General features: G+C 43.7%; 1 protein-coding gene across 4 annotated transcripts in view; it reads left to right on the top strand.

Moving 5' to 3' along the window:
• CDH23 (cadherin related 23) overlaps nucleotides 1-23096 on the top strand; it is a 573109-nt gene that overhangs the window by 96368 nt on the left and 453645 nt on the right. The window contains exon 1 of one of the 4 annotated variants that reach the window (XM_075934952.2): nucleotides 601-857. The exons of 2 other annotated variants lie outside the window; for them this stretch is intronic. In XM_075934952.2, the coding sequence (XP_075791067.2) occupies nucleotides 827-857 (31 nt within the window). In that variant the 5' untranslated portion in view covers nucleotides 601-826. Of the gene's footprint in view, nucleotides 1-600; nucleotides 858-23096 lie in introns of those variants that run through there. One more of the 4 variants, XM_075934953.2, reaches the window with a different exon arrangement.

Genomic DNA, 23096 nt, shown 5'->3' with positions numbered 1-23096 from the left:
TTCCTCCCCAACCTCCCTCACTGTCACCAGACTGGCGTAGGGATTGGGGTGTAGGCTCTGGTCTTGAGCCAAAGAGTTTGGAGTATGGGAGGGGCTCCAGGCTTAGCCCAGAGTGGGGGAATGGGGTCCAGGAGGGGTTTGAGTGCAAGCTCTGGGAAGGAGTTTGGGTGCAGGGGGACTCACATCTGGGGCAGGAGCTTGGGTGTTGGAGGAGGTTCAGGGCTAGGACAGGGGTTCAAGAAGCAGGTTCTGGCTGGGCACTACTTAACTGAGACTGCTTCAGGGTGGTGGAGCAGCAGAGAATTACTCCTGTCCTGGCCCTGCACCACTACTGAAAGCAGCTGGCACGTGCAGCAATGGCTCCATGGCGTTGTGTGCTGCCCCTCATCCACAGGCACTGAGCACACAGCTTCTACTGACTACGGTTCCCTAGAATTGATCAATGGGAGTGTGACGGGGGTAACCTGCCCCGCACTGAGCAGGAGGGAGAGGAGCCCGCTTATTGGGTAGAGCACGCCCCTCCCCCACAGCCCTACTGGGCATGCTGGAGGTGCAGCCTCACTATAAAAGACTGCCGGGCTGCTCAGTTGGGGCAGACCGCCGGGGAGGAAGGAGCTCTGGCCCAAGCTGCAGGCCCGCCGCCGGACCGGCCGCCAGATTCAGAGCCGGAGGGACGGCCGCTATTGCTACTACCATCTCCGGGGCGAGCACGCCCCCAACGCCGACGCCGGGGGGCCGCCCGCCCCGCTGCAGGAGACACCCCCTGCGCTGCTGCCCCAGAGATGGGACCAGCTGCTGCTGCCGCCGCCGCCAATCCAGCTTCGCCATGTGGGACCTTCGTCGGCCCCAAGGCTGGGGTAGGAAGCAACCCAGGGCAAGGGGCAGGGAAAGCCTCCCCCCATGGGCTCGGCGTGTTTCGGGGAGGACCTCTCCCCCCCGCTGAACCAGTGGTGGGAACCACCCTCCACCATTAGGACCCTGGATTGGGGTCCGGTGCAGAGGGAGGGCCCGGACCCCCCTACCCCAACTCCTCAGGATGTGGACTAGGCCTCAGGGCCTGTTGCGGAGGCTGGACTAGGCCTCAGGGCCTGTTGCGGAGGCTGGACTAGGCTTCAGGGCCTGCTGCAAGTGTTGGACTAGGCCTCTGGGCCTGTTGCGGCTACTAGACTAGGCCTCCGGGCCGGTGGCTAGCGCTTTAATCACGGGGAGAAGGGAAAGGGGCGGGGAGGACCCCGCCACAGGGAGCTTCAGGAGTGGTGTCTGTAGGCAAGGACACCATGTGGAGACTTCCTGATCTGCCTTTCTCAGGGGCTGCAGGGATATGCCAGCCACTTACAGGAGCAGCAATTACCACAGGGATAATTACTCCAGACATGACAGGTTAGGCATTTTAGAATTCAGTACTCAAAGAATTAAATTTAAGCGCAAGAGAAAAATGAAAATTATGAAATGCACAGACCAGTCCAAAACCAAAAATAACACACTTTGCAGGCAGTAAAAGAAGTAACAACCACCCCCCGTGTGTATGTTGGGTTGGGAGATAAGTGAAGGACAGTGTGGGTATGTCTACACTACCCCGCTAGTTCGAACTAGCGGGGTAATGTATGCATACCGCACTTGCTAATGAAGCCCGGGATTTGAATTTCCCGGGCTTCATTAGCATAAGCGGGGAGCCGCCATTTTTAAATCCCCGCTGCTTCGAACCCCGTGCAGCGCGGCTACACGGGGTTCGAACTAGGTAGTTCGGACTAGGTTCCTAATCCGAACTACCATTACTCCTCGTGAAACGAGGTGTACCGGTAGTTCGGAATAGGCACCCTAGTCCGAACTACCTAGTTCGAGCCCCGTGTAGCCGCGCTGCACGGGGTTCGAAGCAGCGGGGATTTAAAAATGGCGGCTCCCCGCTTATGCTAATGAAGCCCGGGAAATTCAAATCCTGGGCTTCATTAGCAAGTGCGGTATGCATACATTACCCTCCTAGTTCGAACTAGAAGGGTAGTGTAGACATACCCTGTGTGTTTGTGAGTATGACAGAGATACAGTGTGTGTGTGTGTGTGTGTGACAGAGATTTGTATTGCCAAGCTCCCTCCATCCCCATCTCTGTGTGGAGACAGGGTACAGGAGTGTAAGGAGGAGGGACACGCTGACATCAGTTCTCTCCCCCCACACTTCTCCCTCCCACACCCTGCACAATAAGCAGGAGCTTCTCCGGGTGGCAGCTCCAAGGCAGAGAGCAGGAGCAGCATGACAGTGGTTGGAGGGGCAAGTGAAGTGCCAGTGATTGATAGCTTCCCAGCCAAACCAGTCAGAATCACCTGTTAGAGGCTTCGAGATGTACCGGTAGATCCCCATCCACTGGTTGGTGACCACTGCTCTAAAGAAAGAGGAGAATGGGAGCATTTTCCTACTGAAGATGGAAAGAGTAAGGTTGATTGCAAAATAGATGCAGTGAGGGTATCGGTTTTATTTGTAGAAGCATTAAGAAAGTTATGAATCTCTTGCAGTTCTTTCTGCTAAGAAAATCCTTTCTTTATTTCTTTCTCATTCACTTCTGGTTAATAGGGCTTCTGATGACTCATCAGTAATAAGGGTGATAATCTTGGGCTTCACACCAAATCTGAGAGAATTTCAGAGGTGTCTAGGCAACAGTACTCTCTTCAGCCTCACAAAGATAAGGACCAGAATCAAGAAGCTTCAACCATTCACCTTTTTGCAGTGTTCGCTATCTTCACTACCTCATACTAAAACTACTATCTTTTAATGGGTTGGAGGGAAAGGGGTATGTTTCATGTTGATGAAAAGCGTGTGATGACTGGCTAGAATGAGGTACTATACAGTAAGGCATTGGGCAAACTTCCTTTACATTGAGTGAGGCCAATGTGCTTCAACCTGCCATGAAGTAGTAACGTAAACAGAAGCCCAATAGGGACTATGGATCGTCTGAGCCTGCCATGTTTATTTAATGTGTGATTCTAAGTCTCAATTGTTAGCTCAGAACTCTAGAGGTGAAAGGTTAGTACATTAATTTGCTATGCCATTCTTCTGCCAGTACTTCCTGCCCTCCAGCAATAAAACTCCTGAAGAAGACTAAGAAGGGGACTTGACTCTGATTAATTGTTCTCTGTGGCCCTGAAGATAGGGCAAAATATATTGGGCTTAATCTGTCTCAAGGGAGATATAGATTTGATATTAGGAAAAACTTTCTAACTATGGGGGTGGGGAGGAGTTGTCCTTTGTCACTGAAGATGCTGCTGCTGATATTCCACCCAGAGAGTCGTACGCTGGCGGCTAAAAACAGATGCACGAGTGGCAGTTCCTTCCCCATGAAGTGTATAGTTAGCCAATGCTAAGGAAGGGAGTACAGTCTGTGCCTGCTGTGTCTGACAGCAGTTAATCTTGAAGTAGGTAACCCTGATGTTGACTACTGCTTGCCAGCTAGATCTGATTGTGGTGGATTCCCCACAGCTGTTAAAGTTATGTTTCAATGAAACATTTCTTTTGGCTGCCTCATTCAGTGAACCACTTTCAGACCCACATATGAAAACTGCCATGGTGATCTGGTATTATCTGTTGTGATGGGGGTAATGTCACACAGATCTAGTGATCAGAGCAGAAGTTGGGAATCTGGCTGAGTCAGGCAACAAGGACAGAATCCAAGACAATCCAGAGGGTTTTATACCAAACTTTTTAGCTTCTGAGCTCAACATGATCTTTCCAATTTTTGTGGCTTTTAAAAACTTCTGATAACTACTTAAGAAAAATCCCAGGATACCTATTTGGCTGATATTCCCTGTAGTGACCACTTCTATTAACTACTCCAGCCAGTATTCATGCATTGGAAGTCAGCAAAGGCAATTGTGAAAGAAGCTTGGGAGGAAGTCAGTTGCTTCTCTATAAGGAATGTGTACTGAATAAGAGAGGATGAAGTATTAAACAGGGATATGCACACTGCCAATCTAGTTATTAGATTTTTCTCATCATTTCAAGAATGGCTAAACAGTATAGAAAGGTTTCCATTTCCAGCAAATACACAAGTTTTCAGTATAGAGAATTTATATAGACCTGAATCCCGGAGTCTCACCTTTGTTGGCAATGTGTGTGTAGTGCAGTGTTCGTAGTGTGTTAAGGAATTGGCCTTTTGGAGTTCCTGAAATGCTGGCTTACCTGAGGAGCATGTCAAGATAGGAGACTTAAGAAGTGTTGGGAGTGAGCTGCTTTGACATGCGAGTCAGTGGTGTTATGGAAGCTGCTAATATTGAATTGGATGGAAAAATACATAACACACTAGCTATCCGTATACAGGCTGCTGTGTCTTGTGCTTTTCTCCTCTCTGATGTTTACAAGTAGCTGTTGGCAAGTGTATGCTGAATTTAGTGGTCAATACCCAACTCTCTCTCTTAACAATAAACATTTAAAGCTTTACTCTGAGAAATTGGGGGGAAAAAGTCCAAACAGTGATTTATAGAATAATTTTCCTCTCCATAGATTTCCACTTTTAGAACAGCCTATGAAACCAGTGTGATTACTTTTTCTCCCTCCTTCAAACATCTAGCAGCTGGGATTTCATTTTTTTAAAGATTTTGAGGAAGTTTTTATGCTGTGGCTGGGTTGGACACAGGAGAGAGACATGCATAGAGTCAAAGTCACATATTGGAGCTGCAAAGCTGAATGCAGTAGAAGCTGCATGACTTGCTTCCTGTGCAGTCTGATTTTTGTAGGTCACCTTGGCCATTAGGCACACATTGGTCTGAAGAACTTTACCTTTTTCCATGTTGTTAGTTTATTTTATATTTAGGGCTTGCCTAAGCTTATAGCACTGTAGCTGCAGTACTTAGTGAAGATTCTATCTATGCTGACAGATGACCACCTGCCATCTGTGTAGGTACTCCACCTTTTGGGAGGAGGTAGCTGTGTTGATGGGAGAAGCTCTCCCATTGACATGGCACGGTCTACACTGGGAGTTAGGTTGGTAGAACTATGTTGTTCAGAGATGTGGAAAATCCACATCCCTGAGTGAAGCAGTTCTGTCATAATTAGTGTATAGTATAGATCAAGCCTCAGCACTGTTTACAGTCTAATAACACTGGAGTGTAATGACACCTTCACTCCATCCTCTCTGCCTCAACAGGTCTAAGAGAGAACCAAGTAGAGGGAAGGTCTAAACAATCCCATTGCTCCAGGCCCCCCTATTTCCCCTACATTTAAATAGCTTCTTCTCTTCATTTTGTAATAACCCCCATGAACATCTAGGAATGTGGCTATGTGAAGTATCAGATGCCCCTAGACATGCTGTTTTGTGAGAACCACCTGACTGGATAATACCTCCATCCTCCAGTAGGAATAAGGAAGAAAATGCAAATATAGTAGCTTCTGCACATAATCTCACTAAGAACTGGGCACTGTCCTACTTTTCAAGTCATCTGTCCGCCCCCTGACTGTTATTTTTAATGTACTGTTGATGTACAGCACAGATTTCCTACTTCAGAATGCTAGGACTAGAAATCTAGGAGCGCCACTATTGTCAGTGTCTCCTGTATTTCCTACAGCAGCTTCTGCAGTGCCTGAAGAAGCATTCAACTTTCCCCACCAATGGGGGATACTTCCTATAAACATTAGGTTACATTCTGGCCCGATTGGAGTCTAAGGGACAGGATTTTGTCCACTCTCTTTCGTTTTCTTAACCCTTTTCGTTCTGAGGTATCTCTACCTCAAGCTTGCAATAATATCATGAAACTGCACCAGTCCATGCACAACTCTTTCTCCACAGTAATGAATATAATAAAAAAACAAATGATTTCACCTCTGTCCTAAAAATGAAACTCACTTGCTCCAGAATAATAATTTTTTCCAGATCTACTTACCATGCATTACAAGCCATCCAGGAGTGACTTCACCTGCTACTGTGAAGCCTAGTAATCAGTTAGGCAGCTGGCACAGAGGAAGGTACAAAAGGTGCAATGGGATTCATTAATATGCAGGTAGAACTGACAGGATTTTGGTTTTTAACATGTCTTGTAATGATCACCCTCAGCCCATACCTGGTTCTATGCAGCTTATTACAGTTCATCTGCTTCAGAGAGATGAAGGGTTGAGTCAGCCCTGAAGGGGTTAAAATCTGTAATTTCAATGGAGTTGGGTGTTTCAAACCTGATGCTTGCACCCCATAACTATGATACCTACCAACACTCTAAGGCTATGTCTATGCTATGGAGCTATTTCGGGATACCAGAAGTATCCCGAAATAGCTATTCCACATCTTTTAAGCATGCCCATTATTTTGAAATATAACAGGCTCTCTCTATTCCAACATCCCTGTAAATCTCATTCCATGAGGCATAAGGGATGTTTTGGAATAGCAATTTATTTCTAAATAAGTGCTGTGTAGACAGCGCCAAGTTTCGAAATAAGCTATTTCAAACTTACCTCGAAATAAGCAACGCAATTTGTGTAGCTCATACTGAGTCACTTATTTTGAGCTCCGGATGCAGTGTAGATGCACCTTAACCGTGGGAGACTGGGATTAGTGTAACTCTCTGGAGGGATCTGGCACATACATTATTTTACATGGGAATTTATTACTGCAGGGTTGTTGGTTTTCTTTCATGGAGAATCTCTTGACGTTTTGAGGTTTCTCATAGTTCGCATTCCTGATTTCTTTTCCTATTTCTCTGTGGGGGCAGCTGGTAGTGAAAAACACACAATAAATATGTTTGTTGAGTTGGTTAGACACAGAGGCGAGAGACCAAGATATGACAATCAGATATGTATAGCTGACCTCGAGTTAGATTAATGCTTTTGTGAGATGTTCATGAATTCTCTTCTGAATACAACAATGCGACTTCATTTTGGTATTTCAAAGCTCCTCTTATTTTCTTTGTATTGACATTCACACAAATAACCGTATAGTTTCAAGGAAATTCATAGAAAAGTAATGTCAATACTCACTATTTTTGCATGTGTGTTCACATGTGAATTGCATGCCATCTTGAAAGCTGTTTCTGGATTTAGGCATCATTTATTCCAAAAGAAGAAACAATCCTACATACTTTAGGTGACCATGTGAACTGCAAATACTCAGAACAATTGTCATAATGAGAGAGAATTCCATAGCCTGAAATACATTTCTAATAAACCACTCATTGAATACACTCGAATAACGTATATGTTCATAAGAATCCAAATCTATTTGCAGATAATTCACAAACAGGAAGAAGGGCTAAGTTCACCAAATACATTGTTCACTAGGAATAGTGGTCCAACTGTAACAAGGACTTCCAGATGTTTGCTTGCAGTAGTACATTCTTTTTTGGATCTGCATACATTAACTCCTAAGCAGACTTCTGGTGCATACTTGTATTTCCACCTGAGAAGCTCTATTCTAAGAAAGCCAGCAAAAACTCTTTCATTTCCCACTTATCATTCTTCTGGCCACATTTGGCATCTCATGCAATGTGATGGAAGAGACCTGTGTGAGTTTCCAGTGCTTCATCTAATTGAGCCCTAATACAGTGGGAATGCTTTTGTTTCTAGTGCAGGCCAACTGTTAGGTCTTGACTTTTGTGTGGGTTGGTTGGTTTTCTAGATATAGTTGTAGGAAAGAGGGATGATGAACTCGCCAGTCTGTCAAGTTTGAGAGGGCTAGTGTTTGTTCTGCTCTTATGCATTATATTTGAGTGGAATTGTGGTTTCTTATGGGATGTGGATGGAAAGCCTGTATATGAAGTTGTTAGAAAGGTGGAATGCCATAGACTTGATGTTAGCCAGCAACCAGAATTTTGACCAGCCCCCTCTAAAAGAGGAAGGATTTATCGGTTCATTAGTGAATCATCAGTTCAGTGTAATTCATTCATTTCCCCCAGTTTTATTTTGTTTCTGTTACTAAACACCCCAAGATGGTTTTTAAAGTCCTGTAACTGAACTGGCCCATTACTCACATGTGAGAGGACAATAGAACACCAGGCCGCTCTTAAATGTCTCTCCACGTCGGTATCATTAATAACAGTAATGTTGGCATCACTCGCTCCTAAATAGCCTCATTTATCAACAAGCAATTTACCGTGGAGCGGTGGCAGGGACGCAGATAAGCAGTCGTGGCTGAGATACCACGTGCCACCTGCAAAGTCTCTCTCCCCACTTTCTCCTTTGGCATTTCTGTGCTGGAGACAGGAAGAAAAAGAGAAACACTGGAAAAAACTCAATTTGAAACGTGACTTCCATTGTGAGCGCCCATCTCCTCCCAGCAGTCGCAGAACTAGTTTCTGATCTGTGGCAGGCCACTTCAGAACTAGAATTGATGGGCTAAAGGTATTCCTGAACTGAATATGCCACTTATAATAGAAGCATCCATGTGCAAGGGTGTGGTTTGGTTAAAGGTGGTGTACATGCAACTCTCTAGTCCTATGATCTCCCCCACACCCTTTCATCACTGTTCTTGTTAGCTATTCATCTACACTTGGATGAATTCTTTACATTAACTGTCCATAGCTGGCTATTTCTGTTGTTGTTTGGTGGTTTTTGTGGTAGGGGGGGAGAAGGGGCTATAGAAGGTATATAGAGAGTCCTTGTCTGTTCCCATGGGTCCCACTCATACTACAGCTGTACCTTGGGGATCGTGGGTTGTAGACTCTCATCTGTGCAGTGGGTGAAGGAAGGATGTAAAGCTGTATGGTTTTTGTTATATTTTCAGTATATCTACTTCATAATACATGGATTGAAACATCTATCTTAAGTTCAGGCACTGAAACCAATTTCGTAATGATCACTCCTTGAAAAACCTCACTTTGGTTAAGGACTCATACCATTATAGGATAGTTCTGACCATTAACCCTATTTCCCTTTGACTTCAGCCAACCAGCATGGAGAGCTTTCTCTGGAGAGCTTTTCCTCCTCTCGCTCCCCCCCAAGTGCAATTCATTATTGCACCAAAGTCCACTCTGGCCACTAGCTCACCATGTTGGCCAGCCTAATGATACTATTACTGACTTTGCTCTAAAACAGGGATTTTTAGCTGCCACTTGAACAACCAGTTGTGGGCAGAAGTGACCTTGTCCAAAGTACAGTACCCCTCTCCCCAGTTTTCTAGACAGTGGAGCCCTTTTTGAGGCACCCTGACATGCCAGGGCATGATTTTTTGGAGCAGAATATCACAATGCACACAGAATAAAATGCATAAGCAGGGTGAAAATGCCTCAGTGAAGTGTACACTGATCTTAGAATCATAGAACACTAGAACTGGAAGAGACCTCAAGAGGTCATTGAGTCCAGTCCCGTGCCCTCATGGCAGGACCATCCCTAATAGATGTCTATATAACCTGCTCTTAAATATCTTCAGAGATTCCACAACCTCCCTTGGCAATTTTTAGAGTTTTTAACCACCCTGACAGTTAGGAAGTTTTTCCTAATGTCCAACCTAAACCTCTCTTGCTGTTGTTTAAGCCCATTGCTTTCTTGTCCTAACATCAGAGGCCAAGGAGAACAATTTCTCTCCCTCCTCCTTGGGGCACCCTTTTAGATACCTGAAAACTGATATCATTTCCCTTCTGAGTCTTCTCCATTCCAAACTAAACAAGCCCAATTATTTCAGTCTTCCCTCATCGCTCATGTTCTCTAGACCTTTAATCATTCTTATTGCTCTTCTCTGGACCTTCTCCAGTTTCTCCACATCTTTCTTTAAATGTGGTGCCCAGAACTAGACACAATACTCCAACTGAGGCCTAATCAGTGCAGAGTTGAGCGGAGTGTGTGTGTGTGTGTGTGTGTGTGTGTGTGTGTGTGTGTGTCACCAGTGCCCCCTTTCTTCAGCAGCTCAAAGTAGCATAGTGGGAAGGTGGGGCTACAGATAAGCTCTGCAGCCCTGTGGCTTTTCTTCCCTTTGACAGAAGTGGGAACCTTAAGGCCTCTTCATCTTGCCATCAAGTATGTGTAATAGGAGCTGTATGTTCTTCTTCGAGTGGTGTCCCCATGGGTGCTCCACTCTAGATGAAGGGTCACTCTGAGCCACAGATCAGAACTTTGTATAGCAGTTTCCCCTGTTGAGCCACGCATGCCCAGGAGGCGTCTCGAGCCCTTCCCGCCTCCTGAGGAGCACGGCTCAACCCCCTCCCTTTCAGTTCCTCTTTAACCGCCCTCGTCAGTGGACGGAGCAGCTAGGAGCTCCCTGTCAGACTATCTGACTACTTTCCTTTTAGTTATTTAGGCATAGTTACCTTCCCCTGTTCTATCCAAGTTAGTCTCTCCCTGTTTTCTTAAAAAAACAAAAAAACAAACAAACAAAAAAGAAAAACCTAGAAATAGGAAAAATAGACTTAATTAAAATCCCCCCGCGGGGGGCTTGAACTCACCCCAGATAATTCATATAATCGATACCGGTATGGACAATACAATCGACCACAGAGGCCTTATGAAGACACCAGACCAAGACAGCGAGGTCCCAGAAGGCGACCCAACCAAGCCTGCCCACTGGCTACCCAACCATCTAAACAGCAAATTTGAACATTTGGTCGAGGGCCTGCAAGACCTCCCTCATGATCTAGCACCACCTCAGCCCGGCCATCTATTCAACCACCGCTTGTGCGCTTTCCTCCCACAGTGGGAATCCATAACAGCGGACCACTGGGTCCTAGAGATAATTCGAGTGGGCTATACCATCCCTTTTATTTCTATCCCCCCTACCCTTCCCCCTGCCCCGTCCCTTTTCAGGGACCACTCTCACGAAACCCTTCTAAAACAAGAAATCAATCGGCTCCTCGTCATCGGAGCTATAGAAAGGGTACCCCGAGAGTTCCATGGGAGAGGGTTTTACTCGAACTATTTCTTGACTGAGAAAAGAACAGGGGGTTGGAGACCTATATTGGAGCTCCGCAAACTGAACAAATTTCTCAAGAAACAGCGTTTCAAGATGGTCACTCTCTCCGCAATCTTTCCTGCGCTAGATCAAGGGGACTGGTTCACAGCCCTCGACCTCCAAGATGCCTATTTCCATATAACCATCCACCCCTCCCACAGACGCTACCTACGCTTTGCGCTCGGTCCAGACCACTTCCAATACAACGTTCTTCCCTTTGGCCTCTCATCAGCTCCTAGGGTGTTCTCGAAGGTACTAGCAGTTGTAGCTGCGTACCTCAGATAGCAGTACGTTATCATGTTCCCCTACCTGGACGACTGCCTTCTAAAGGGATCCTCATACACCGAAACCACCTCTATGATTCATACGACTGCGGCCCTCCTCAATCATCTAGGCCTTCTGATCAACAAAGAGAAATCAACACTGCACCCCGTCCAAGATAGAGAGTTCATTGGCGCAGGACTGGACTCCGTTACAGCCCGAGCATACCTACCTCGGCAACGTTTCGCAACTATATAGGAAATTATAACCGGGATGCTCACAATACCTACTACCGCAGTACTTACATGCCTCCGACTAATGGGACACATGGCTTCCACCACCTACGTAGTCCACCATGCTCACCTACACTTTCGATGCTTCCAGCTCTGGATGGCGACCGTTTACATCCCATCATGACACCCTCGAAGAAAGAGAATTACTATCCCACCAAACGTGCTTGCATCCCTACGATGGTGGACCGTGCCAAAGAATGTTCTGGCGGGGGTCCCATTCCAACAAACCGAACCCACTATCCAAATTACCACGGATGTTTCCCTCCTCAGCTGGGGTGCACATATGGACAGCCACGAAGTTCAGGGCAGGTGGTCCCCAAACGAGACACTCCTGCACATTAACCTTCTCGAATTAAGAGCAGTAAGGAACGCTTGCGCACACTTTGCTTCCGACATCACCCTCCTGGGCATGCGTGGTTCAACAGGGGAAACTGCTATACAAAGCTCCGATCTGCGGCTCAGGGCGACCCTTCACCTAGAGTGGAGCACCCACGGGGGGACACATCTCGAAGAACACTCATTACTGCATGAGGTGAGTAACTCCCTTTTGCCTCCAGAAGGGTTCAGCTCACTTCCTCTACTTCATGTCAGGTCACCATAGCCAAATCTTGGTCAATATTATGAAGACCTGAGGGCGCTAGATCAGTCTGTTCATTGCAGAGTCCATTTTATGTTGAATGGTAGATTTCAGTGCCCCTTCCCTTCCCTTATGCACAGTACTCAAAGCATTGTGCTATGAGAGGGGTGACCTCCAATGGGGAGAACTGTTGTGCCACGCCTGCTGGTTCAGTATGCCAATAGCAGGAGTATATTGGGAATTAGGTCTCCTGCATTCTACTCTAGTGTTGTCCTTCACTTGCACACAGTGTGCTGCATATTTTCTAAACAATAGAAAGACACAATCCCTGTTCTGGAAGTTCTATGCTCAGTTCTATGAGAGAGACTCATATACTTACTTAGCAGGAAGTTCTGTCTAAATATTTTGTCTGTAATGCACTTTGAAATGCTCAGGTAGAAGATGCTATCAACCTGCAAAATTTAATATTCCCCATTGATTCACCTGGTAAAGCTGCTACCTTCAATTTGGAGGATCCTGGCTTTGAGTCTTGGTTTCAGATCTTGTAATCAGGATCTGTTAGGTCGAAAGTCCTCTATTTGCCCCTGCGGTCTTGCTAATTGGCAATTACAATAATGAGCACAATCTTCCCAGTCTGAATCTGGAAAACCTGTATATCTCATCTCTCCAGTGTCCTCCCTGTGCTTTCAAGCTAGTACTGCATAAGTACTGCAGTTTTGCCTATTAACAATCTCTTGTACAACTAGCCTTATGACAATCTGAATAATTCATACAAAACATTCCTGTTTCCAGCAGTTGGTGCATAATGAATCCCAACAAAAATCAACCACCACAAAACCCAAGTAATTTGGAATTTTTACTGAGAAACAATCATTTTGCAGTTACTTGATGTGAGTTTTCTGAAATGCAAAACTTGACTGCTGCAAGATGATTTTCTGACACAGTTGGCAATGCCAAATGGTGGCGGACTGGATAGCTCAGAAAACATTGGGTTTAATGTAGAAGCTCTGCTAAAGGCTTGACACAGGTGGATTGTGAATGAAAGTCATTTACTGTCTGGTGTTTGTGGGTACAAAATTAGTCTGTGGTCTCAATCCCATTTTCAGTGAGTTGGTGTTCCTCGTACTGGAAAGAGTAACCCAAATGGAATGTTTCTTGGCTGAGACACTTAGGACTGAATGGACATGAAAACTGACCTAACTCCTGGTTCATATTTGGAAAAACAAGGATGCTAATGTTCTTCCTAAAGGCTTTGTTGGCTTGGACACACTCTGAATTCCTCTTACACTGTGGGAGAGCCTTCCTTTCCCATTTCTGCCTTGGAAATCAAACAAAGCAATGTTTTATAAACTGAGGCAGGGATTCCCAAGGGGCTGACGTCAATAGAGCTGTGCACCCAATTATCATAGATGCTATTGAAAATCCTAGCTACGATGTAATTTATTCATCCTAATGGTGGGTGGGTGGGTGTGTGTGTGTGTGTGTGTGTGTGTGTGTGTGTGTGAGAGAGAGAGAGATTTCTTGCTCTTTTTTTTTCTCTTCTCCTCTCTTCCATTTTTCAGCCATAATCCACTTCCACCATACCCTTTTCTATTCATCAACTCAATGACTACTCTTGCTGTTCCACTATCTGGTGCCTCTTTTCTGTTTTACAAACAATTCATTTCTGTTTCCCTCTCTCTTTTACTCTCTCCCATAGTTTGTCCTTTTACATTCTCAGTTCTTTCTTTCCCCTCCCCCCACCTTCTTTTACTCTGTTCTGAGGCAGGACTATCCTTTTCTTTTGTTCACCATTCTCTTGCCTTTGTCTTCCAGCCCACATTTCCACCTCCTTTTTAGATTCTTTCTTCTCTCACATACCCTTCAAAGGACATCAAACTCAGTTGATCTCCTCCTCCTATCCATTCTCAGCTCTCCAGCCTTCTGCCTTCCTTCCTTTCCTCTCTTCCTCTCTCTCTAGACTTTTGGGTCTTGGCCCAGCTGGTGCTGGTTATCTTCCCACAGCACTCTTCCTGCTATTCCTTCCCTTTTTCTGTTGGTTCTGTGCCTTGCCCACATACGCCATCACCATTTATGCTGGTTTCCACCATCTCTAGAGTTAGTTTACCACATAGCGACTAGGAGATGTGCATATCCTCAATGGGTAGCATGACACAATTCAGAGAGGAAGAAATGGCTGGCAGTGAATACATCAGTACACTAGGACCCAGGACAGAGATCCTCAAGGAAGGCAATAAGGAAGCACTGAGTGGTTCTATAGTGGGAGGAGAGTTAAAACATTGAGAAGAGCACTGGCTGCGTGTTGTGAGCTGCTACTCAGTCACAGAGCAGGAATAAACCCCAAGATCTAATCCATGCCCGTGTGGGGAGCTGTCAGTAGGTGCTGATATATGCTGTTTCACATGCTGCCCTTTCATGTCTCACTTCAGGTCAGGATTGAGGCACGTTTGTGGGAAAGATTGTTCTACCTGTTCTGTGAGCAAACAGAACTTTATCAGTTTCCAAAGCTCTCTTATATTCTTCACAAGCACTATTCACTGGTAATTCACTCAGTGAGATTAAAATCACTATAGGAATGGCTTTGTGCAAATGATAAAAAGGGATTTTGGTGCTCTGTGAAACTGTCATGGGAGACTGTATAAAATCTCGATTTTCATACGATGTGTTGTCTTCCCAGTGTATTACACTCCATTGGTTTGTAACTTCGACTGAGAAGCTAGAAGATTCAGTTCCCTTACCCACATCTATTAACTAGCTTATTGAAGAAGCTTGCACTTACCCTTCACGACTGCTCAGTGTTTCTCCACAGCACTGCCACAAATATTGCAATAGACTTTTGGAAAGACAGTTATGTCCTTTTCCTCAGGGGGCCAAGCTGTTACATCCTTGGATTGGTCGGGATGTTTTGATGAACCATTAAATCCCTCTGTTACAGGGGTCTCATCCCAGAATAGGGTCCCACATGTACAGAGCTGATTCAACAGCAGTCAGTGTGCCCTTGGGATTGGGTGTGGGCCTGTACTGGGAGTCCACGTACAACTTAAACCACAGTGGTCTTCTGCCCCTTCTAGGCTTCTCTTCATTTCCCTGTTCCTCTTACAGTTGCCCTAACGCAGTGATCTTCATTTCCTCTTAACGGTCCAGCAAGGGTACCCACTTCTAGACCTCCAGCTCCTCACTGTTGTCTTGCTTGGCCTGCATCTCACTCACCTGTGACTGATGCATTTCTAGGCTGGACCATTCCTGGCCTGTGGTGTTGTCAGCAGAGACAGCTGCCTAGCACACATGCTTGCTCTTTCTTTTGAGTCTGCTGACAGAGTAATGTTCAACAGTTAGAAGTCACACACAGCACTTCCTATGCAAGCCCATTTTATTCTGAAATAATATCTTGAATGGAACTACCCTGCAATCATGCTGGCGGCTGGCAGAGCCAGTCACCAGCCAGGGACAAACAACCCAAGTTCAGTTTATAGGCTTTGCCTCAGGGCTCACTCTGTAGCCTCTTTACAATCTTTTTTCTGCAGCGTCTGGCACGAGTTCATATTTTTCAACTCTCATATGGAACTGGGAGCTCCCTTTTATCCCCCATCTGGGACTGATCTGTCCCAATTGCTTGATGATTTAGTGGCAGATGCCCAGCACTTGACTTCTGTTTTCCTCTCCTGTCTCTTAAAGGGGGAATCCTATGTCTACACCAAATCTGTTGGTCTGAGTGTAAAGATTAATTCAGTGACTTGATAAATGTGTGTGTGAGAGAGAGATTCCTACCAGTGATTAAATGCCCATGTAGCACTAACAGAAGCGACTATAGTACTTGAACTTTAGGCTTATGATCTGGTTGGCATGATCACCAGCACTACAAAACTTCTGGGTACCATTTTCTCATACACAGTATCAGGCCTCTCTGAGACAAAATTAGGGTCAGTTAAAATTCAACTAAGTGAGTGAGTATTCTGTTGTATGACTTTGGATCTCCATTTTTGCCTCACAACTGAATAAAATATAGGAAGAAGGAGGCCCATGTGGAGAAAACAACTTAATCATCACTTTGAAGAGACAGATGGACAAACTTATGAGTTTAGTTGTATGCTGGGGCTGCTTGAAATGGTGGTGATGGGGCCTCAGCAGGGTATGTTCCTAACAGCTCATAGCCCAGGGCCTCAGGAAGGGATACTCCCCCCACCCCCAATATTTTCTAGGAGGATTTTTTTTTAAGTTTCCTTGTCTGGAGCTTCAGAGATGGCTATAGCTGTAGAAGGGACATTGGGTGGTGAAGTCCAGGGCTCTGAGGTGGCACTGAGCATTCTGTCTCAGGGCTTTGGCTGGTTGGTTCTTGCTCATGTGCTATGTTTGGTTGTGAAGTAATTTTTTCCCCAGGATCTAATGGAAATGACCTTTTTTTTGCTTCTCTCAGCAGTGTATCAGTGCAGGTCACTTGCCAGAATTAGTATTTTGCACTTACCTCTCTGCTGTTGCAGGGGCTCAGGAATTGGTGCACGTGGGTCTATCCTGTTGGTTACCTGGGAGACACAATACTCTAGCCTTCTACGGTCTGTAATATTCTGGTCTAATTTGAGTTGTTGGGATTAGTGTTTGGGTATGTTGCTTACTTCTTGCTTTGATTTCACTCTTTAATAATTCATTCTTTAGACTCTTTTCTTCACTCTTCTTTGTAGGCCTTTGAGAGACTATTTCATCCCTTCTCCATCTATAATCCTGATTTTATCTACTCTGATAAATCCTTTAAAGTCTGATCTAACTCCTCTCTATTTCTGCTCATTCTGAACAGCAAGAAGTCAGTGTTATCATACCTTCTGCTGCAAAAATGCCCCTTTTTTCATCCAAGCTCTAATTTATACTTTCCTCCAAGGTGTTGTGGATGGACCTTCCCTTGTTGGCTCACAGCCACTTTCCACAAATCCTCTGTTCCAACAGGATTGATGAAAACTACCATGACATGCATTTCATGTGTACTGTCTAATGAATAAATGACAGAATGAGACTTCAGAGACTCTGAAAGGACTTGTGCATCCATTGTCCAGCTGGCTGCTGGTTGCCATTTCACAAGTGGTTGCATTTCAGCAGGAACGTAAAATGAGACCAAATCTTGAGGTAGTATTCGTTCAGACCATCCGTGATCAAAACTCCCAATACCATAAAATATGAGTAATGATGCCAGGTTAAAAAGCACCATATAAAAATGTGACACTTGCTGGTGTTGCTCATTGTAGGTGCCCATTTTTCTACATCCTCTTCTATTGACCAGGAATCAGTTGCTTTCAGGGCACCCAAAGTTTTCTGTATGTTTGAAAGTGACCTTTGGGATTTGCACACACTCTGACACATGGATCTATTTATCAGAGGATTAGCTGGACTTGTGCATGTTTCTGTATACACATGCATTTTATAAAAGGTGACTATGACGTGTGTAATGGTGTAACTTCAGAGAGATGTCCCAGAACTTGAGAGGATTGGAGAGGGAGAATGGCAGGTACAATTCAGAGCAACCATTCAGTCTTATAATCCTAATAATATCTTGCTCTTCTATTGCACTTTTCATCAGTAGTTCTCCAAGTACTTTTCAAAGGAAGTCAATGTTATCCTCATTTACACATGGGGAAACTGAGGCACAAATTGAGGCCCAGAAGTGAAAATGCATGTGCCTTGCCATAATTTTGAGGAAACATCCAAGAGACAGACCACCTCTGTCCCCTTCAATGGTTGTACCTCTGGGTTCAATTAAATTTCTCACAAGCTATCTAATGTTCTGATTTCCCAATTCTAGCAGCATTCTCTGGCTTAGAGATTGCCCAACAGTCACACTTCCAGAATGTTTGGCAACTGCATGTGTTCACTAAGAGTAGCAAATTATAACCATTAACATTTGTTTTCCTATATATTTCCTCATTGTCCATGATATTTAAATGAAAGGAGAGGTATATGCTTTTTTCCTCTCCACAATAGCGTTAACAATAAAACTATGTTGTTATATATTTGAAATCAACTATATACTTATCAAATTGGATTGCTTGATTAGTTAGAAACTGAAATATTTTTTTTTTTGGAGTGGGGGACATGTTCTTAATCCTTTCTAGCCTGTTTCCTTATCTGCAAATTTAAATTTCAACAAAGGATATTCTGTGGATTTAGGGTTTAAAATTTGTCAGAAATGTTAATCAAGGCTTTAACTAGATTTGCTGAGCCGTATGAGAGGGTATGTATATACAGCACTTAAGTAGGGTGTTTATAAGGTTCTGTTGATGGAGGTGTAGGAATATATGTACATGGACAGGGAAAAGGGTTTGTGTATTTCCAGGAGTAGTATTTGATCTCTGAACATTTCTTCTTGGCCAGCTGGCCAAAGCCATCTCAACTAATGCAAGTTAGCCATAAAATTCATTACATTTCTTTTCCTCCAAAAGATCTTCCAGACTCAGAGGGTTCTTCCCAGCCAAGCTGCAGATAGTCATAGGTCCCTTATTTTGAGTCTATGGCATGGGGGTTCACCAAAAAGCAATGCAAGGTGGCCACTCCATGATAGGCAATTTTTCTGATTTTTATATTTCCAACAGTAAATAGGGATTTCCACCTCCATGTTAAATCAGTCCTAGGATTACAAACCCCACACTGCCACCTATTCCATAAAAAGGGTGCTGCCATATTGTGGAGAGCATACAATTTACTTCTGTGTTGAAAGCTGGAGGAATTTTACTTTCCATCCCCATTCAGTGTCCAGGCAAACCCTTCTTTCCCACTGGCCTTGGGGTGGGAAACTCTACTCTCCTAGCAAGAGAGAGGAATTTCAATTTTCATGTTGATTTCATTCCTGGATTATCATTTCTCTCTCTGTTCTCTCCTCACTGCAGTGTTCACAACATAAGAGAAATTAGGGATGAAAAAAAGTATTCCTTTAGTCCATGCTTGTGGGGCCAGTTCAGGGTTGTTCCCAGTGGCATTCTCTGTTTTGTCTATTTTTTTGTCCCTCTTCCATTCCACACTCTTGATCTAGTTTAAAAGTGCCAGTTGAATAGGTCTTCTTCCACTGCTTCCTGGAGACTCTTCAGCATCCTAATATACCTCACTGTGAGGCAAATTACTGCTAATATCAAATCCACATTTTCCTTTACTTCTAGTCAATCTCCCCTCCCTTAACCTACATAATTCTTTGTCCTTGTTGGACATACCTTGCAAATAGTTGTACATGGCCATGGTATTTCAACAGGATGGCCTCTCTGAAACCAAGTTATATGTAATTGCCTGACTCTTTTTTTTTTGAGAGAGAGAGAATCTTCCACCCAGTCCTCTAATGCCTCTGCACACTGTCAGTGCTTGATTTGTACCAAGGCTGAGCCCTGGTGCCTCTGTGCTTGGCAGTTTATAGCCTGGACATCTCTGGGCTTTCCACATCTGTTATGAAAATAAAAGAATTGCTTAAACCCAGCACCTGCTTGAACTCCGGCACCTCTTTCATTACAAATTAAGGACTGCACACTGTCTAGAAACCAATGCAGTATTCAGAAGACACTTGCATTAGAAATTATCACACGTTGCTTTGTGGCCTGGGTCCTTGTCTATGTCCTTCAAAATCACATTTGCCTTTAAGAAATGTCAGAAACAGCTAGTCCAGGGGAGAAGCTTAGGTTGAGGCTTGTGTTTCATCATTGTTTGATTTACCAGGAAAGATAACCTAAGCTGGAGAGTACGTTTTACTTTATACAGCATGAGCAGACTTTATCTAGAACAGTTTGGGAGTAACACCTGCTTACAATGTCCTTCTGAGAGTTTTCATGCCCTGACAGAGTGCTTATAACTAAGCCACTGTGAATTTTGTAAGACTTTAAGACAGTGCATCAAATAATTTTCTGAACTGATGATATATGTTGTACATTTCCTTGCCTCCACTCATTTTATAGTTCTGTCATAAAAATCAAGTTTATCTGGTGTGATTTCTTCCTTTATAACTTCATGATGTTCATTGCTCATGTTTCTTTATATGTTTACATCTTTTTCTCACAATATTTATTCTATTACTTTACCAGAGACTGACTTTAGACTTTCCAGAGGGTAAATATTTGTGTTTTTCCAATTCTCTGGTACCTCTGCAGCACTCCAACTCTTCTTGAAAGTGGTTTGCTAGCTAATTTCCTTCAGATTAGTTTAAAACGCTCTCCTAAAGTCTCTTGAAATGTTGTTTTTATTAAGGGATCCTAATCTTTTCCTAAACGAGCCACCATCCACCGATATGAGGATAAAATTTTTATAGTTTTTTATGGCTAATTTGGGAACTATGTGGTCGTTCTGTGATGCATTCTGAGATCAAAACTATGGCCATCATTTGATCCATCATCTTTGCGAGAGACTAAAGGGGCAAAGATGGCTATCCATAAAAGTGAATGAGATTGTTTGACGGTGCAGCTTCTGAGACGGAACTTTTTATAGCACAAACAATGGATGGAGCAATATTTGCATAAATCTCATTAGAAAATTTGCAAGTTTCATAAATCTTGTGATAAATTAGTGTGATATCATTCCAAATGTGATGTATTAATTTTAAGGTAAAATGTATGGTTCTGTGATCATAGCTGGTAATTAGGCTTCCAGGCAGTACAGAGAGGAAATGACTTTTTTTTTTTGTTAAAGGGGGCTTTTTAGCATAGGAACTTCTATCAGTCTGGGGATGGCTAAATAGGCACTGACACCAGCCTTTCATAATGCTTCATTTGTTCTACTCCTCATTGTTCTGTAATTTGGTCTTATTGTTTGTCCTTCCCTCTTTAAAGCTAATAAGTTTTTCAATTTTTTAAACCTTTTTCAATTTAGTAACGTGTTAATATTCTCGCTTACATCACTCCAGTATGCCAGAGTGTTTCTAGCGGAACTGGAATCAATAATGCTACCTGTTACTTACTTATTTGCACACCCGCATTATTGATAATCTTATCAGGAATGTGTCAGTTTGCGGAAAGAGTTTAACAAGCTGCTGCAGGGGCACAACCAGCCGCAAGCTAGGAAAATGAACTCATACTGCAGGGACTGCTTGGTGCTTGGGATGTTATTTGCTACTTTGTGGGCTCTTGATCTAGAATTGAAATTGGCACTGGCATGGGGATAGATGCATGCACCAGCTTCTGTATGACTATCTGAGGATAACTGTACATAACAGAAATTGCATCGATTAGAAAACTATCCACGATGACTCTGAAAACAGCTGCTCAGTATGCAACAGCAGTCAAAACAGCTAACAGAATGTTGGGACCTATTAGGAAAGGGACAGATAACATGGAAAATATAATATCCCTATGCAAGTCCATGGTGTGCCCACACCTTATATATCTTGTGCAGTTCTGGTCACCCCAAGCCCCTCCCCCAAAAGATGTATTACATTTGGAAAAGGTGTAGAGAAAAGAGACACAAATGTTTGAGGAGATATGGAACAGCTTCCATACAGGAGAGATTAAAAAGATTATTAATCTTAGAAAAGAGATGGCTAAGGGGGCCTATGACAGAGGCCTATACAATCATAAATGATATAGAGAAAATGTATAGGGAGGTGTTATTTTCTCCTTCATAGAACACATGAACTAGGGATCAAAAAAGAATTAGCTATGTTCATGGAGGATAGGTCCATCAATGGTTTTTAGCCAAGCTGGTCAAGGGATGCAAGCATATGATCCTGTAAGTCCCTAATCCTCCAATTATTAGAAACTGGGACTGGACAATGGGATGGATAACTTCATAGTTGCCCGGTTTGGTTTATTCCTGCTGAAGCATATGAAACTGGCCACTGTTGGAAGACAAAATACCAAGCAAGGGCTATGTCTAGACTATGGGGTTTTTCTGGGATAATCCTGCCACATCCAGGGAATGTGTTCACTCTTCCACTTTTTTTCCGCATAAGAGCAAATGCGCTTTTTCAGGGAGCCCTGTATTCTTCATTTCACAAGGGATAAGGGCTCCACTGAAAGAGGCAGCTTTTCCGCCATTTGGCCCTATCTAGACCGGGCCAATTGGCGGAAAAGCCTCTTTCAGAAAAAGTTACACAAATTGTGGAGTGCAGTTTGCATAGCTTTTTCCAATAAAGCCCTGTAGTCTAGACCTAGCCTTGATGGACCATTGATCATATATTCTTATATTACTTTCTAAATCAATTTACCCAACATGGTGCCAGCCCTCTTGTGTGGACACTTAAACTGGTTTAAGAAGAAGTGACTTCCACTTCTGTATTAATCAGTTTCAGTGAGGTCCAGGCCCCTGCTCTGAGGCAGGATGGAATACAACTAGACCATCCCTGACCAGTGGTTGTCTAACTTGTTTAAAAAACCTCTCAGAAACCTATTCCTGAGTTTTACTACCCTTATAGTTAGAGTATGCACACATGGAAAGCCAGTCAATTTAATACAATTGATTTTAGAAGTCAGTTTAATTAAATCAGTGCAGTATGTGTGAGTATATGGCCTGAGTGCACATGAGAGAACAGCTTGCTAAGTGGGTGACATGTATGCAAGAACTGACTGTGTATGCTATATATGGTATTATTTTTGTGAATGATAATGTCAGGAAAGTGCAGTTTGACATTGTTTTTCCTCCCATTTTCTTTGCAAAGATAATTGAATTAAGTTTTTTTTAAACTTTCACTTCACTAATCACCACTATTAAATGATGAGGAGATCTGAGGCACCTTATAGATGAACAGATTTATTGGAGCACAAGCTTTCGTGGGCAAAGACCCACGTCATCAGATGCATATAGTGGAAATTCCAGAGACAGGTATAAATATACAGGCATAAGAAAAGAGTACCATATCAAGACAAAGGCTAGAGATTCCGAGGTCAATTCAGTCAGGGAGGATGAGGCCCACTTCTAGCAGCTGATGTGGAGGTGTGAACACCAAGAGAGGAGAAAACTGCTTTTGTAGTTGGCTAGCCATTCAGTCTTTGTTTAATCCTAAAATGATTATATCAAATAGGCCAGTGAGGAATTAAGTATTCTTTCTTACTTTCATTCTATTTTCTATTCTGGGTTCATCATCTGTTACTTCTCCCCCCTAAAAATCTGTCCCTTCTGCCCAAAAATCTTACTAAAATTGCCATTTTTTGAACTGCATATATTTGTCCTCCTTCC

The sequence above is a fragment of the Pelodiscus sinensis genome, chromosome 8, assembly GCF_052426305.1.
Source record: "Pelodiscus sinensis isolate ZL-2025 chromosome 8, ASM5242630v1, whole genome shotgun sequence".
NCBI classification, from domain to species: Eukaryota; Metazoa; Chordata; order Testudines; family Trionychidae; genus Pelodiscus; species Pelodiscus sinensis.
The sequence above is the reverse complement of the archived record's forward strand: the minus strand, read 5'-3'. Positions and strand labels throughout refer to the sequence as shown.